The 17922-nt window shown below is 42.9% G+C and overlaps 1 protein-coding gene across 1 annotated transcript in view; it reads left to right on the top strand.

Annotated features, from left to right (window-relative positions):
- The window catches only part of LOC124593670 (cysteine-rich secretory protein 2-like), a 246026-nt gene that overhangs the window by 215598 nt on the left and 12506 nt on the right, over positions 1–17922 (top strand). Inside the window, exons 5-6 of the mRNA XM_047131956.1 lie at positions 7072–7217; positions 14530–14721. Of these exons, the coding sequence (XP_046987912.1) occupies positions 7072–7217; positions 14530–14721 (338 nt within the window). The remainder of the gene's footprint in view (positions 1–7071; positions 7218–14529; positions 14722–17922) is intronic.

The following is a 17922-nucleotide window of genomic DNA, read 5'->3' as shown; positions in this document are numbered from 1 at the left end:
GAAAGGAAATCGACAGGTGTGTTACATGTATACACAAATTATTACACGTTCAGAAAAACTGGATAATTTGTTCAAGGGAAAGTCCTTCAGAAACTGAGCAAGTCAATAACATGTTGGTCCACTTCTGACCATTATGCAAGCAGTTATTCGGCTTGACATCGATTGACGGATTTGTTGAAGCCTCCTGCGGGAAATCGTGCCAAGCCGGCCGCTGGTGGCCGAGCGGTTCCAGGCGCTTCAATCTGGAATCGCGCGACCGCTACGGTGGCAGGTTCGAATCCTGCCTCGGGCATGGATGTGTGTGATGTCCTTAGGTTAGTTAGTTTTAAGTGGTTCTAAGTTTTAGGGGACTGATGACCTGAGATGTTAAGTCCCATAGTGCTCAGAGCCATTTGAATCAAATCGTGCCAAATTCTGTCTAATAGGTGCGTTAGATCGTCATAATCCCGAGCTGGACCTTGTAGGCCAAGGTAGGGTCTGGAAAGTAGAAGAAAAGCAGTAGAAACTCTGGCCTTGTGCGGTCGGGCATTATGCTTACTGGATAGGACTGACGGAGTACATCGAGAAAGTTCAAAGAAAGGCAGCACGTTTTGTATTATCGTGAAATATGGGAGAGAGTGTCACAGAAATGATACAGTATTTGGGCTGTAAATCATTGCGAAATCGTTGCGACGGAATCTTCTCACGCAATTTCAATCACCAACTTTCTCCTCCGAATGCGGAAGTATTTTGTTGACACTGACCTACATAGGGAGGTACGATCACCACGATAAAATAAGGAAAATCAGAGCTCGTACGGAAAGATGTAGGTGTCATTCTTTCCGCGCGCTATGCGAGATTGGAATATTAGAGAATTGTGAAGGTGGTTCGATGAACCCTCTGCCAGGCACTTAAATCACTTAAATGTGATTTGCAGAGTATCCATGTAGATGTAGATGTAGATCTTGCTGAAATGTAAGCTCAGGATGGCTTGCCATGAAGACCAACAAAACTGGGCGTACAACATCGTTGACGGACTGCTGTGCTGAATGGGTGACACGATTGATGACCTACCAAGGACGTCATATTATGAAAAGAAATTAAGGGGAGGGGGGTGACATTCAGGTTGGTATTCCCCACGCTATCCGGGGTATCTCTACAGCTTTAGCTTGAAATCTCATTGACTGGAGTAGAATTGTCTTCAGTGATGAGTCCCATTTCTAACTGAGCCCTGATAATCATCGAAGACGTGTCAGGAGACAACCCTTACAGCGATGGGATTCCAGCTTGATTGTCGCCCGCCATATGGCGCGACAGCCAGGAGTGAGCTCCCGTGGTAGCAATTCTTTTCGTAGCGGGGATCCTTTGCTTCTCATCCGTGACACACTTGCAGCACAACGGTATGTCTACGGCCCCGTTTGTTGCCCGCTATGGCAAGCCACTCTGGGCTTACATTTCAGCAAGATATTGCCCGTGCGCCGCACACGGCGAGAGCTTTTACTTCTTATCTTGGTGCCTGCCAAAACCTATCGTGTCCAGCAAGGTTGCCGGTTCTCTACCCAGCTGAGAATGTTGGGAGCATTATGGACAGGGCTTTGCAACCAGCTCGGGATTTTGACGAACTAAGGCGCTAACTGCATAGAATTAGGCACGATCTACGTCAGGTGGACCACCAAAACCTCCGTCAGTCTATGCCAAGCATAATGGCCACAGGTGGATCAACGCGTTATTGGCTTATTAAGTTTGTGAAGCTCTTTCTCTTGAATAAACCATCCATTTTTTCTGGAATTGTAATCATTAGTTTTTCTGTACTTGTACATCACAATTACCGATTTCCATCACATTCGAATAATTTCTTCGTGGTTCCTCTTATGTTTTGTCTCCGAGTGTATTTTCCTCTCAGCTGTGGTTTTTGTTCTGATGTTCAAACTATAGTGTGATCGACTTGGTAAGCACGATTATTGTTGCAGTAGCATTGAGGAGACGCTTAAAATTTTTAAAAAAGGCAATTTTTCAATGGATTCGGAGGAATGACTTTGGAAGTTCATAATGCAGCAAAAACTATAAACCATGAAATATCGAGTTTTCCAGTAGAACGGAATATAACACATCAAAGAAAGAATGCAATAGAGAAAAAAACTGCCAAAATACTGGAATCTCATGTAGTCTTTGTGGATTTGTAGAAGGCCTATGATACGGCACTACAAAACAGCCTGTAGACATGAAGGCTAATGGCGTGGCAACTACTTACATCAAAGTTGTTAAATAGTTCGAAGCGAACTGCGTGAATGTTGTCAAACTAGGTAATTCCGGAGTCCTGTGTTAGAAAAAGGCGCATCGATGCTATTTAAAATCCATGTTAAGTAAGCACTTACAGGCTGGAGGAGCAAATGTGAGGACATGGGAATCCCTGTAGTTGACGGAAAATTGGACATTCTTTTCTTCACTGATGGCTGAAACAGAAGACCAAGATGATGCTGAATACACGTTTCAGAAGTTAAAAGAGGAATACAAAAATTGGGGCCTCACAATCAGTCTCCCGAAAACAATAACTAAAGGCTGGCAACAATACCATAGCGAATCTGGAGGTTGGAGCCATTAAGATCACGGGTTTTAATTGTTTTATGTATCTGGGGGTTATGATATCAGCAATCGGAAGATGTGAAGATATCACAAAAAATTTAATAGGTCAGGGCTATAGGGCCGTGCGACAACTGAAGTCGGTCCTTTGGAATAACAAAATAACAGGAAGTACCAAACAGATGATACATCTTTCAGTTGTTGAAAACATTCCTAAGTACGGAGCACAAAATAACCGTCAGAGAAACAAGCTGCTTGCGCCAGAGGTGGACTTTTGGAGGTGATATTGAGGGAACTCAAAGCTGGACCGTCTACCAAACGCCAACATAAGAGAGACTATGGGTATCGATAAATCAGTAACTGACTCCATAGAGAGGAAGCGTTTAAAACGGTATGGGCATCTAGAAAGGATAGACGACAGCCGATGGCCAAAGAAAGAGCGGCCTTGGGACCCCGAGGAAACAAGAAGGGAGACTGGTAGGATAGCGGGAATACACGAACTGGAGAAGCGGCGTAAACCGTAGAGTATTTGCAGTGTGATGATGAAGAGGTACTTACAGTTAATCAAATGGCTCTGAGCACTATGGGACTTAACATCTATGGTCATCAGTCCCCTAGAACTTAGAACTACTTAAACCTAACTAACCTAAGGACATCACACAACACCCAGTCATCACGAGGCAGAGAAAATCCCTGACCCCACCGGGAATCGAACCCGTGAACCCGGGTGCGGAAAGCGAGAACGCTACCGTACGACCACTAGCTGCGGACTACAGTTAATCCTCAGAGGCGATCGTAACTACAAGTTAGGTTGATAAAAGGGTGAACAAAAAATTTGCAGCACTCAATGGGTAAGTAGTAGAAAAAGCAGTACAGAACTGAAATGCCGGCCGGAGTGGCCGAGCGGCTCTAGGCGCTTCAGTCTGGAACCGCGCGACTGCTACGGTCGCAGGTTCGAATCCTGCCTCGGGCATGGATGTGTGTGATGTCCTTAGGTTGGTTAAGTTTAAGTAGTTCTAATTTCTAGGGGACTGATGACCTCAGATGTTAAGTCCCATAGTACTCAGAGCCATTTGAACCATTTGAACTGAAATCAAGGGAAAGTGCAAGAAAGCAAAATCAGTAGCCCGCTAGTGAACTGAAAAGTACTTAATGACTTTAATCGATGCCAGTGTTACCGAAAGAGCCGCCGCAAACGTATCAGACATGTAATGAGGAAAAATGAGGACCGAATTCGTACTCGTTGAAGCTAGCGTAAGATTTACTTTCTCCTAAGAATGCCGCGATAGTTGCTTCAGCAAAGACATAAACAACTCTCTTTCCCAGTTTCGGCCACCAACCCGTCTCTAACGAACTCAGGAGAAATTAACTTTTAAATCGTTAGATGTAACCATGTGATAATTTCGTTAACCCATGTACTAGCAGAATGGACATCCTTTACTTTTATTGAAATGGTTCCCTTCATAATACAGTTCATTATAATTTCTTTCCTAAATTTCGCTATATTTATTGCCACAAGTTTGTATTTTTATACATGAAAGATCGCTAAAAAGGATTGTTAAGTTATCATAATGTCCTGGTTTCCCTACCCGTCGAAAAGATAAGGAAATTAGTAACTATGTTACGTTTCCTACAAGGAAGTAGGGAGGAAGGAAGATTAGGATTTAACGTACCGTCGACGCCGAAGTCATTGGAAATGGTATACAAACTCGAATTGGGTAAGAGTGATGCAGGAAAATCGGGCGGGCGCTTTCGAAGAAACAATACCGACATTCATCTTGGGTGATATTCGCAAACCACAGAAAACAAAAACTGGCACCACTGTGCTACCTCATTCAGTGTACCAGTATGAAATTAATTTCTTTTTGAAATGTATACGTAGTGATTGGAAAATAGTAGTACGGTTAAGTAGCCCGCCCGGTTAGCCGGGTGGTCTAACGCACTGCTGTAAGTAGCCCGACGACGTCGCCGAAGTGTGTTGCTCTGTGGCTAACACATTAATTTTTGTTTACTGTCGGTGCATAAAATTCTAGTTTTTCATAAAATTCTTTTTGAAACCGAACATAAAGTTTAAACTATTAATGGCTCTTACAAATGCCTTTTAAGTAGAACTCGGTCAGACGTACACGATCCAGATCTGTCGAAGAAATTACTACGTAGCGAGTCTTGAAATGTGATAGATTTCCTCCTGAGTATTGCGTCACACAGGCTAGCTAGGTGGTTACGACAGCAGGTCCTCCTCCTGCGGGACACATCCATCACTGTACGTCACGTCACGCCAGTTCTGCTGGCCTGTGCCCACAGGGACCCTGACCCAACGCTGCCCCGCGTTTACTTTTCGACACGGAGCATTAATCGACCGTCACAAATGGCCGCAACAAAAACTATCTGGTTTAGCGATATTTCGGCTCTAGTAAGCGGCCTTTCACCAACGCAAGAGGTCTGCGATGTGACGATACCGACTTCTCTCGACGGACCGCGGCGTCGTTTGGGTTCGGTTTGCTGTAACGCTGGAGTGGGCCCACAACCTGACTGATAATGCTCTTTACAGGCACAACACCTAAAAGACACAAATTTCGCACGTCCAGCAAAAGCTGCATTTTATTTTATTTTATTTTCCTGTCCCAAATATAGCGGGTGCCTTTCTAAGAGTCATGGTGCAATTCCTCCAGTATTTCAGTAAATGTTTACACATTCGTTTCTGCAATGTTTAAGCCGGCCGCGGTGGCCGTGCGGTTCTAGGCGCTCCAGTCCGGAGCCGCGCTGCTGCTACGGTCGCAGGTTCGAATCCTGCCTCGGGCATGGGTGTGTGTGATGTCCTTAGGTTAGTTAGGTTTAAGTAGTTCTAAGTTCTAAGGGACTAATGACCACAGCAGTTGAGTCCCATAGTGCTCAGAGCCATTTGAAACATTTTTTTGCAATGTTTAACTGCAGTCCATTCAAACAAATACCGCTCATCGCGTCTTTCACACGACGCCCATTGTCGACGTGAAGTGGCGGTTAGTTTCCCATTACGCATAAAGTTATTTTTGGAAGCAGAATTTTACGTGCTCATTCCTTAGAGTGGTCCCAAATTAACATAGTGCGATATTCGTTCTACCGTGTTTATCATCAGGGACAGGAAGAATAACCAGTACTATAACTACGACTCTCATGCCACGCTGCCCCTGTTGTCTGCTACCGCCATCCAACAGCGCTGCTTAGTCGCTGCTGGAGTACTATTTATTCTTCACGTTGAGCTGCCCCTGTTCGTACACATCGACAAAATGAATAGCGCACTGGAGTTAGTTGTGACCGCTCTATCGTATGAGCACGCAAAATTCCGTTTTAAAAATTATTTTCTTTGTACTGCGAAACAAATTGACACTTCCATTGACAGTCGGCTTCGCATGAAACATGTGATGAGCAGTAATTGTTTGGGTGGACAGCAGTTGTAAATTGCAAATAGCTGCCGAAGCATGAGACAAAATTTGCTTGACTACTTTTAGGAGAGACATCAAATATGCAGGGTGTTGGCGGTATAAGTGCAGATATTTCTGTTTATGACTAAGGACAGTGTACTGAATAACGTTACATCAGTATTTACTTCATTTGCAGACTAATAGTTATAGCTACTACGAGCATCATGTTTTTAGGTCGGTTAGTATCGCCAATTACACCTGGCTCAAGGAAGCTCTTAATGTTTATTTACCTTTGGCCCGCATGGCAGAATCTGGAAAGTGGACACGTGGAGACAAAACAAGATAAATGGTTCAAATGGCTCTGAGCACTATGGGACTTAACATCTGAGGTCATCAGTCCCCTAGAACTTAGAACTACTTAAACCTAACCAACCTACATCCATGCCCGAGGCAGGATTCGAACCTGCGACCGTAACAGTCGCACGGTTCCGGACTGAAGCGCCTAGAGCTGCTCGGACACCGCGGCCGGCAAAACAAGATAGTCCTTGCTGATGCATGTAGTCTGATTCGTGCCTCAGTTACGACGGTGCAGAAGATATAAATAGTAAACCGTGTGACGTGTTTGAGGAAAGACTGTCAGACGCAGAAAAAAGAAAAAGAAAAAACTCAACTAGTACGCTGAAGTGGTTACATATTAAGGTATCAATTATCACTATATTGTGTTAGACGGTTAGGTACAGACATACTGTGATAACTGGTACCTTAACATGTTCCACTTCTGAGTGTTGGCTGTTTTTTTTTTTTTCAGCGTCTAACAGTCTCTCCACAAACACGTCACGTAATTTAGTACCTGATATTTTCTGCACAGTCGTAACTGCACCACGAAGCGGACTAAGCGTGTCAGTGCAGACAATCATTATCCACACTCCATTACTTCTCCTGCTGCCTATGTAAATGTAATTGGCCGTACTGACCGACCTAATATTTGCACCCTATGTCGTGATCTGTCTCCCCTAGACGTGTGACTCAAAGACTGACTGAGTCTGAGACGTGTCACAGTCATAGTCGTTAGCTGGAATGAGACGTAACTGGACATTTTGGCGCTTTGCAGACGTGGCACAAGGGCGCGGCGAGGGCTGCGCAGCGGTGGGCCGAGCGCTGCCTGATGCTGACCCACGACGACATGCAGGGCCGCTGGGTCAACAACTACGGCTCCTGTGGCCAGAACATCTTCATCTCCACGCAGCAGGTGCCCTGGTAAGGCCGCATCGTGGCACCGGCTTTAACTCCCGACACTGATCAACAATAACATAAAAGCAACTTGCACTCTGTAGCACTCATTTTGTTTACTCGTACTTCCGCCATTGAAACCTCATTATCAGGTATAAATTAGTTACCTTTCTGTATTTATTGGCGCTTTGCATAACGTCATTGCGCTGATTTTGTACTAATCGCTACAATTTGATGTGACTATTACGTAAGCCACCACTCATATACACTATTCACATACCTGTCAAAAGCCTGAATAACCACTTTTCGTAGCGCGTTCCGCTGCGAGAAGTGCAGGAAGAGAGTCAATGAAGTTCTGGAAGGTACCGACAAGGACGTGGAGTCATGTAGAATCCAGTGCTGTGACCAGCTGCGCTAGGTTTCTTGGTTGAGAATCCAGAGCGCCAGCAGTCCAGTCGGGGTGGTCCAACACATTCTCGACTCGGTTGAAATCGCAGGAGTTTGGTGGCCAGAGGACTGTGGAAATCTCACCGTGATGCTCTACGAACGACGCACGCACGCTGCAAACTGTGTGACACATTGCGTTGTCTCGCAGGTAGATGCCATCCTGTAAAGGAAAAACTAACTGACTGTAGGGGTGAACATGGCCCCCAAAGGCAGATACATACCTGTTTTGATCCACTGTGCCTTGTGTAATGATTAGATCACCCAGGAAGTGCTGCGAAAACATTCACCAGATCAAAAATATGCCCTCCTCCGATCTAGACCCTTCCGACGATCGTTTCTGTTCGACGGAGCATAAAACGTGATTCATATGAAAAGACCGCCTGTCTCCTCTGAGTAGACCTCCTGTTGCAGTATTGGGGCGCAAAATCCAACCTCTTTCGTAGATGAACAGTAGTCATCTGTGGTGCATGGACCAGGAGCCTGCTGTGGAATCCCATACGCAGCAACCTTCTCTGGACTGTCGTTGAGGAAATACTTTTATCAGTCCTTCAGCCCTCTGGTTCATCTGGGCGGTCAGTTGCTCTACAGTTGTACGTGCGTTCGCGTCGGCTGACACTGAAATTATACGTCTGTGTCGCGAAGGAAATGCGGAAGTTCGGTTTGCGGAGACATTCTTTCTTTTGTAAACGAAGGGAGGGACGGGGAACGGACAGCTGCCCTTCTTTAACCCTCACTGGATAGGATCTTGCTACCGGCAGTGTTCATTTCGCCTGCACATCACAGAAATATCAAAGAAAGGGTTTATAGAAATTACCAAGGACACATACACTGTCTACACCTTTATGTGGAAGCTTTACTTTGCAGCCATCGTATATTTTCTGAAATGCTTCCTACCTCTTTTCACATTTACTAGTTCGTGTTTGATGGAGACGAGGAAATCTGTGTTATATTGAGTGAATTCAGAGAGATTTACTTTACTGACCGAAGTCTTGCACAACGGAAGTTGATGATGGTGATGATGTCTAGTTTGCGGGGCGCTCAACTGCGCGATCATCAGCGACCGCACGAAGTCCCAATGTTTACACAGCCAAATTTTTTTACACAGTCCAATCTAGCCACAGTCACGAATGATGATGATGAAATGATGAGGACAACACAGACACCAGAGAAAATTCTCAACCCGGCCGGGAATCGAACCCGGGACCACGTGATCCAGACGAAACAAAAGAAGATGCTACACGCTACCACGGTTTCGGTGTCTTAGCCCCATCAAAAGGTGTATCTAAAATCTGTAGTAAAACAACAGTTGTAATATACTCCATTACGCAATTAAGAAATTTAAAAAAATGAATGATTGACGTTTAGCGTTTGGTAAGTGTCGGCCTCGAATGTACACATTTTCGTGTGGTTCGTCACATCAGGTTATTAGCTGATTTGCACTTTCTGCAGCGCAGGGCCGTTATTTAGTTCAACTTTAGTTTAACGCGTGACTTCCACCTAATGTCCTATGACGACTTTATTATTGTTAACTGTATGCATTCCCTGTGGCAATTTTGGGACAAGAGGAACTTTTCCAGGCCGCGATTGAAAGTTGGAGTTCTTCCGCCGCCACAGTTTGGGATGTTATTTGACGATCCACCTACGGTAGATGTTAGCCTATTAGTTGTTAAGGCATGGACACTGTCTTAATATTGCTAGGTAGGCTACTGTTTAATCATTTTATTTTTTTTCGTTTCTAAATGTCAATTGTTATTTTTTTAATTTCTTAACTGCTTTATAGAGTAGGCTACAAGCGTTGTTTTACTTCAGATTTTAGATATATCTCATGGTGGGGCTAAGACCCCGAAACAATGGTAGTGTATAGCGACTTCTGTCGTGCAAGAATTCGATCAATAAAGTATTATAGGATGTATTTGTATTCTGGGATGTATTGCTATTTTGGATGCACGGGCTTTGAACAGCCGTCTAGCGTTCCCGGCTGTTCTCCCACGCATTCTCTGATTGAGTTGGTCCTTACCAAAAGCAACGTGTTACTTAGTCTCTTTTAATGGTTTCGACGACGAAACACATAATTGAAATATATATATATATATATATATATATATATATATATATATATATATATATATATATATATATATATATATCACAAACAAGTTCAGCAGAGCTATTCGTTTCACGATGAGTTTAGATTTTAGCTCCTGTCGCCCTTTCATAGAAAATTAAGAGAAGTATCAGGATTTTGAGGGGGGGGGGGGGGGGGGGTTTGTTTGGCGGAGGAGACCAGACAGCGAGGTCATCGGTCTCATCGGATTAGGGGAGGACGGGGAAGGAAGTCCGCCTTGCTTTTTCAAAGGAACCATCCTGGCATTTGCCTGGAGCGAATTAAGGAAATCACGGATGACCTAAATCAGGATGGCCGGACGAGGTATTGAACCGTCGTTCTCCCGAATGCGAGTCCAGTGTGCTAGCCACTGCGCCACCTCGCTCGGTGGGATTTTGACAGCATGCGATGTGCAGCGAAACTCCTGTGCGTAGCGTTCGCCCAAAAAATACGTTTATACAACTGATACGTAATAGAATTCAGTATACAGGGTGATATGTACGTAATCATGGCGAATAAAAGACGGAATATTTTTGGAAACAGAGTACGGCTCCTACGATGTAGTTGTGCTCAAAAACACTATGATACTAATCTCCTTCTCGTAGAAGATATAGTGCTGTCGCCGTCTGGTAACTTCTTGTTTCCAATACTGAAGCTGGACTATTGTCAAGACATGCATCATTTACTGAATCAGAGCGAGACGGCGTTGGTCGTTCTGAGAATGGCGCAGAGGCGCCAGTAGTATTGTAAGGAATGCGTTTTTGATGAGCTCAAATTGAGGTTTGGCATCTGGAGTGGTGAAGTCAGCGCCTGTTCGGGAAACATGTCCAGTGTCGCCCATAGCGACGTTAACTGGGAGTGCCGGGGATTTATAGCTCCGCGGCTGTCACGAAGCCAGCGGTGTGCACGTGTCTCCTACTGGAGACTCAGCGAACGGGAAACAGTCGTTTTGTCCAGTTGTAAGCTGTGGAAGTCAATAAACTGTTTAAATAGGTTTCCATTATTCCTCTACAAGTCTGAAGGGTGCTTGCCTAGGCGGCTATCTTTAAGAAAACTTTTCTTTCCTTGTACTCGCTTCGTCAGTATACATCGTAAAGTGCTTAACGTACCCCGTAGGATGACAGGCTGTAATCGAAAACTACTTAAGGCAGAGTGTGCGAGAACCACATTCCTCCAGTCCGTCCTCTCCTTGACATAACAAACGAAGCTTAGGGCTAACTAAGAAAAATAGTGAGATCGTATGGTATTGTTTCCTGAGAGACTCTCGGACAGGATCAGTTATCGAAATGCGAATATTATGGTTGTTTTTACACATTAAAAACTATTCTTCACTAGGTGTCTGTGTTGTACCATCATTGCGAAATATTTGTTACTGCCTGAAGGCAGGGGTACAGTTTATACAAAAAAATCGAGTAATCACATTATTTGTTATTAGAACAGGTTTGTTATGTAAGTGGCTGTGACAGTAATCACTTCTAGGATATGAACAGACTGTTTCGTGAGTGGTATCATCGCACTAACCTAAGTTAGCGTTCATTTAAAGGAAGAAACGCAACAAATTGAGCTTTGTCGAATCATAACTGATTCCCTGAAGAACAAAATCATGATTACAGATATCCGTAGTGGAGTACACATGTTTCATATGTTTAAAATATAGTATGATAGAAAATGACGCCGAAATTAGTGACTAGGAGACAATAAAAGTTATTTGGTATCAGGTGACATTAAATTATTGGGAGCAGAAGATGTGATGGCAATCTCTGGAGATACAGTACGTCAATATTTGAAAATGAAATGAGTAAAATATGCTCAATGGAAACAAGAAGTAGATGAACATAAATAGCCCTTATAAATGAAACACAGAAAGGCTTCTAGAGCTGCTGAATAGAATTCACTAGCCATATAACATCTATCTCAAGTTGTGGATTAACAAAATAAAAGCTGTGAAATAATGCTTAAGGAGCAAATAAAAATAAATGGGCAGAGCATATGAAGAACTCTGCTGTCTACAAACTGAGTGATGTAGCACTGTAATCGAGGCTCTGGACTCGCCTTTCTTAAGGGGGAAGTTCAAATACCCGCCTGACGAACCCCATTTAGATCTCTTGAGCCGATTAATGCGAATGGCGTGGGGATTCCCTTAAAAAGGCACGCTCGATTTGATTCCTCATCACTGTACAGTCATCGACAGAACATTAACTCTTAACTTTTCCATGTTAGTAACACATGAATACTACAACTTGAATAAGACTTCGACTGAATGAGGATTGTTGGAAATTCTAAACTGGAACAGGAATCAAGAAAACTGGTTTTATACAACCAAAATTACTCTCAGTATACGCAGAAGATGTTTCCACACCCTCATACTGGAAAACCTAAGGAACAGTATATTTCAATGGGACATATCTGGTCAGTCTTCCTTTTCCTGGTGATACTGCATTATTTATCTATAATGCAGATGAACAATTAGAAAAAGAACTTAACAGAGCAATTTTTGAAATATGCTTGAAAATCAATTATGATAATTAAAATAAAGTATTACGAACACATCGAAAAGAAAGTTATACATAATAACAATGAAATGAGATAAACCACTAATGAGCTTTTTTTATTTATGTTACTTGAAGAAAATGTCTACAGAGACATTGGTGAAATTGACGTACACTGCTTTTTGTAAATTAAGCGTAATTTTAAAATCTGAGGTTCAGATGTATCTAAAACAAAAGTTTGCAGTGATTGTGTGTTAAAGATTTATATTTATTTCAGTGAGACAGGAACGACTAATGTGAAGTCCGTTCGAAAACAAGGCTACTCAGTGGAGAGTGCATGTTAGGAATTATTCGAGAGATGGAAAATGAAATTAATGGATCAGGGAAAAGGCTTTGAGTGCGATATATAAATGTGAACATAATGAATATGAAAAGTAGGTGGAAGGGACATGAAGTTAGGCGTAATGATGTTCTAAGAATAAATCGAGCTCTTTGTTGTATCTCCGAACTACACCTCACGCTCTTGGCCTCACCCTCTTGGACAGCAGATTGCCAACATTACTGATCACAGCTTTCCCACAGATCTTTACTCTCCTATTTGTATTTCCTGGTACAATAATAAGAAACAAAACTTTAGGATTTACATTTAAAACAATGATAGGAGTATAAGATGGGTTACTATAAAAAAATTACTTATCGAGGCTACGTGCAAATGACGCTAAAGAACAGTGCCTGCACATGTTGCTAACAGGCGGCACGCGCTTGCTGATTCACTGACGTGCGGGCCTAATACAGACCGATTCATTGTATCAGTTTCCTTATGTCAGAACTCTTTCCAAGAACGCATCAGACCTGTCTACAGCAAAGATGTACGCACAAAATCACGACGTTGTGCAGTGAACAATATCACACAGACTAGGGATTCTGCCTTAAGGAGACACAGTGCTCGTCTCGAATACCTTTTAGAGTTTCGTGCCTCAATCTGTGAAAACGGAACCTCTGTAGGATTGCCATGTCGTCGGCCTGTCTGCCTGTCTATCCAAATGAACCGTTTTTCTCGAACAGGTAGACATATCAAGAAATGTGACGTTGTGTTACTATGCTAAGGACTCTGGTCACTTGGCAGTGCAAAAATTTTAAAGTTCTAAGTGATTGCAGTCGAAAGATACGACCATTTATGTCACAAATTTTGATACTCGACAACTCACTCATCAAAACCTAAAGGATATTTCCCGTTGACCTAATCATGAAATTTCGCATGAAGCAAGGTTTCACAGTACAAGTAAAAAAAACCGAAAATTGTTCATTTGTAATTATACGACACGGAAAAATATGTTTTGACACTTTTTGACAGTCTGTCTGTTTGCCTGCGTCTCTGTTAATACCCATTTTTCCGTTTAACAAGCCGGCCGAGGTGGCCGAGCGGCTCTAGACGCTTCAGTCCGGAACCACGTGGCTGCTACGGTCGCAGGTTCGAATCCTGCCTCGAGCATGGATGTGTGTGATGTCCTTAGGTTAGTTAGGTTTAAGTAGTTCCAAGTTTAGGGGACTGATGACCTCAGCAGTTAAGTCGCATAGTGCTTAGCACCAGTCTCTTTAACACTTTGGCGTATCAAATTGAAATTTATGTCACAAACTAAGGTCTATGGTCTTGAACACGCTGGTGTATCAAATTCAAATTTATGTCAGATACTAAGGTCTATAGTTCTTTGATGGTGCAAAAATTTTAAGCATCTAAGTCAACGCTATCAAAACTTTCGCCCATTTATGTCACATATTTTGAAACTCGCACACCCACGCCTCAAAACCTATAGGGTAAATTTGGCAAGAAGCGTGGTTTCACAGTACAAGTAAAATGAAAGAATCTGAAAATTGATATATCGTGAAGAAATATCTTTTCGTCATTAGAGCGTACAGTGCGTTCGTCAACCGTCACAAGCATAACAGACGAACATACAGCATGAAAACATAAAATGTAAGCTGTAGCCATTTTTCAGTATGTAAATAAAAAAGTTTTATTAAATTTTCTATAACTAAGTAATCTCCTGCTCGCTTCTATTTGTATGTCCGGGCTAGTCTGTAGAAAACTACTGTAGAGATTCGGGTATGGTCTTGGATTGTGATATGGTTTTGACACGGTCCTGGAATTTCTAGCAATACCTACATCTAAATCACACAAAATCGAGAACAATCTCCCACAAGCTTTAGTTGTAGTTGTTAACGAGCCCCTTATTTCCTGCTTTTTGTGGGACGTTGCCAGTGTCGGAGTGAGAACGGTCTTGGCTCCCGCCTGCTGCAGGTACTTCGCCATCAAGATGTGGTTCGCGGAGCGCGACAACTTCACGTACGGGTCTCGGCGCAACGACCTGCACGCGGTGGGCCACTACACGCAGATGGTGTGGGCGTCCACGCACAAGGTGGGCTGCGGCTTCACGCGCTGCGGCTCGCGCGGCCGCACCTACTACTCCTACATCTGCAACTACTGCCCCATGTGAGTGCCGGCCGCGTCACTGTATCCTCATCGTATGTCTAACTGCTGTACAAGCACTTCATTAATACTGTTACTGTCTACACTACTACTGAGAGCAGGTTCTCATCAGCAAAATGGATTTTGTTTTATACTTCTAAAACACAGCAAGTGCTTCGAAATTACACATACTCACTAAATATAGAGGCTCTTTCAAGTATGATATTTTTGTCCGTAATTTATAAAATAATAAGTGAAAATAATATTTATTTAGCAAGGTTAGCATAAGAAACAGAGTTACAAACATAGTTTATTTAATTTAATTTTATCTATATTTTTGCAGCTTAAAGCGTGACTGTATTCAAAAACTTGGATGTATGAATTAAACAACGCGTTCAGTCACAAAATCTTAGTGTTTTATTAACTACATGATGCATTGCAGACCTTGTGGGTCCATCGTCAGGTGTGCTTTGTCTTAATACATATTTTATTTCTTCTCCTGAATGAGGTGAAATGCATATTCCTGTCACGAAAAGGTGTAATGTTAGGTTATGAATTTCCACTATTTTGCTTATATTTTCCGCGTTCGACTTACGAAATTCGTAACCTAACATTAAACCTTTTCGTGACAGCAATATGCGTTTCACCTCATTCAGGAGAAGAAATAAAAGATGTATTAAGACACATTACACCTGACGATGGACCCACAGGTTCCGAAATGCATCGTGTAGTTAATGAAACACGAAAAAATTGAGACTGAAAGCGTTGTTTAACTCATACCTCCAATAGTTTATTTAGTTATATTCCAGAGAGTTAATGAAAAGAGTTATATATTTTTAAATGTAACATAGTTTTTCTGTAATGTAACTTTTGTATTTATACCAATCGTGTACAGTTCAAATTAAATGAAAGTTCTATCAGTTTCATTATTTTGGGAGTTGCAGAGAAAAACACTTTATCTGCTACACCGTGTATGCACACAAAGGGTGCTGTATGATCTCGCGTTCGGTTTCAGTCGGTGCTATCAATCACAAATTTAGTTAAAAGCAACCGGAAATTATTTAGTTAGGGAGAGGATGGGAAGGAACTCACTTAGTACCCACTCCACGTGCCTGGCACCCACCCGAGGTCACGGTCTGACATAAATATAGCTTGGTTATCATCCATTTGATTTCAAATGGGCCGCGCAGGGCAGCCGCACGCTCTCAGGCGCCTAGCCACTGCTCGCGCGGCTCCTCCGTCGGAGGTTCGAGTCCTCCCTCGGGCATAGGTGTGGGTGTTGACCTTAGCGTAAGTTAGTTTGAGTTAAATTAAGTAGAGTGGAAGCCTAGGGACCGATGACCTCAGCAGTTTGGTCCCATACGAACTTAACACCAACCCAACCCATTACAAATGGATTATACAGTGTGGGTGGTTTATACTCAGTAATTCAAACGATCAAAGTAGATAAATACAGTCACTGTTTACTGTACAAACATTTCAACCCTGCCTATTCCACTTCGTACTCTAACTCGTCACTATCGTTAGAATAATATTTTCACTGTTGTTCGTGTTAGCCTTTAATATTCCCACGAAAATTTATATGAAACATTGTAGATGCCTATAGGGTACTACTGTTACTCATCTCCCGCCGACGACTGTAGAGTCCAAACACTTAACCTAGTTTAAACTTCCATAAGAACTCACTATTTTCATTTCTTATTCTGGGTTCCGGTTGATATTCTTTCTTCAGTCAATTTCCCTGCTTTTCTATTATCTATGTTTATTCCACATTTTATATTCATTAATATTCCATCTAACGTCGTTCTCCAAAATTCTGCTTACCTCTGCTAGTCTCCAGAAATCCACCGATAACATGAAAGCGCACGCATGATCAATACCAGAACTTCGTAATGGTTCAAATGGCTCTGAGCACTATGGGACTTAACTACTGAGGTCATCAGTCCCCTAGAACTTAGAACTACTTAAACCTAACTAACCTAAGGACATCACACACATCCTTCCCCTAGGCAGGATTCGAACCTGCGACCGTAGCGATCGCGTGGTTCCATACTGTAAGGCCTAGAACCGCTCGGCCACTCCGGCCGGCAGAACTTCGTAATGTCAGCGGCACAATGTCCAAAGTATGTCCGTTTGCGAGGGAACTTGGCTCCAGACCGCAGGGTACGCTTACACTGCTGCAGTTTATTAACTGAACGACCAAAAATCACGAGATGGATTGTCCCATCTGAAGATATGCCGTACATAAAGCCCGAATGTTGCAGCTATACATTATCTGATCCAAAATGTGGTGCCTTATCTACTTACACAAATGACTTCACTTCTGTAATTGCGTAGGCTTCCGCGGCCAGAGTCAGTCGACATAAAAGTTTTCTGGGTTTGGTATCACGTCATAATGTAAAAACTACTGCTGCTATAGAAAATCCAACGTTTCGGCCACGATTGCAGCGGCCTTCTTCTGGGAAGCTGCAATCGTGGCCGAAACGTTGGCTTTTCTATAGCAGCAGTAGTTTTTACATTATGACGCGGTACCAAACCCAGAAAACCTTTATGTCGATTTCACTTTTGTGTATATCCGTATTGTACCGTTTGTACGTACAAATGGTTGAGTACATTTTCATTCCTCTTTTCCATCCCTTGTTAGTAATGGAAGTCTACCACTCAACAAATGCACAAGATTTTGAGCTATGTTTATCGAATGGAAATAGCTTGCGAGCCACTACACTCTAATCTGAAAGTTCCACGGAGTACCAAATGATAAGTTAACTGGTCAGCTTTTACAGCGACTTTGGGGTACAGCTTTTGTAGCGCTCCATAAGGTAAACAGCTCACGACCTCGCTCAGTTCGCACGCCTGAGACGGAGGCATGTGTGCTAAATTCTCTTGTAGTTCCAGCCCAAAAGGAATTCTAGAGCCTTTAGGACGAGAGAGCAATGGAACTACAGAACTGGTACATCGCTCCGTATCCTCACGTCACGCCCTCCTATTTCAGAGCAGAAACAATGAAACGAGTAGTTCTATCCCAAGAGGGCACTGTGAACATTTCACGCGAGGAAGGGTTTCATGTGACTTTTGTAACAATGCTTGAGCACTACTGATACCAATGTAGAGCTGCTGCAACTGTAGCTGTTCTATCACAATGGCTATCTTTTGAAATGTTTGAGAATTGAAAAGGACCATTTCATAGTTCCCACTCTTGCAATTGGAACGTGTTTTTTCTGTCAG

The sequence above is a fragment of the Schistocerca americana genome, chromosome 2 (assembly GCF_021461395.2).
Source record: "Schistocerca americana isolate TAMUIC-IGC-003095 chromosome 2, iqSchAmer2.1, whole genome shotgun sequence".
Lineage (NCBI taxonomy): Eukaryota > Metazoa > Arthropoda > Insecta > Orthoptera > Acrididae > Schistocerca > Schistocerca americana.
This window is presented reverse-complemented; position numbering and strand designations above follow the sequence as displayed.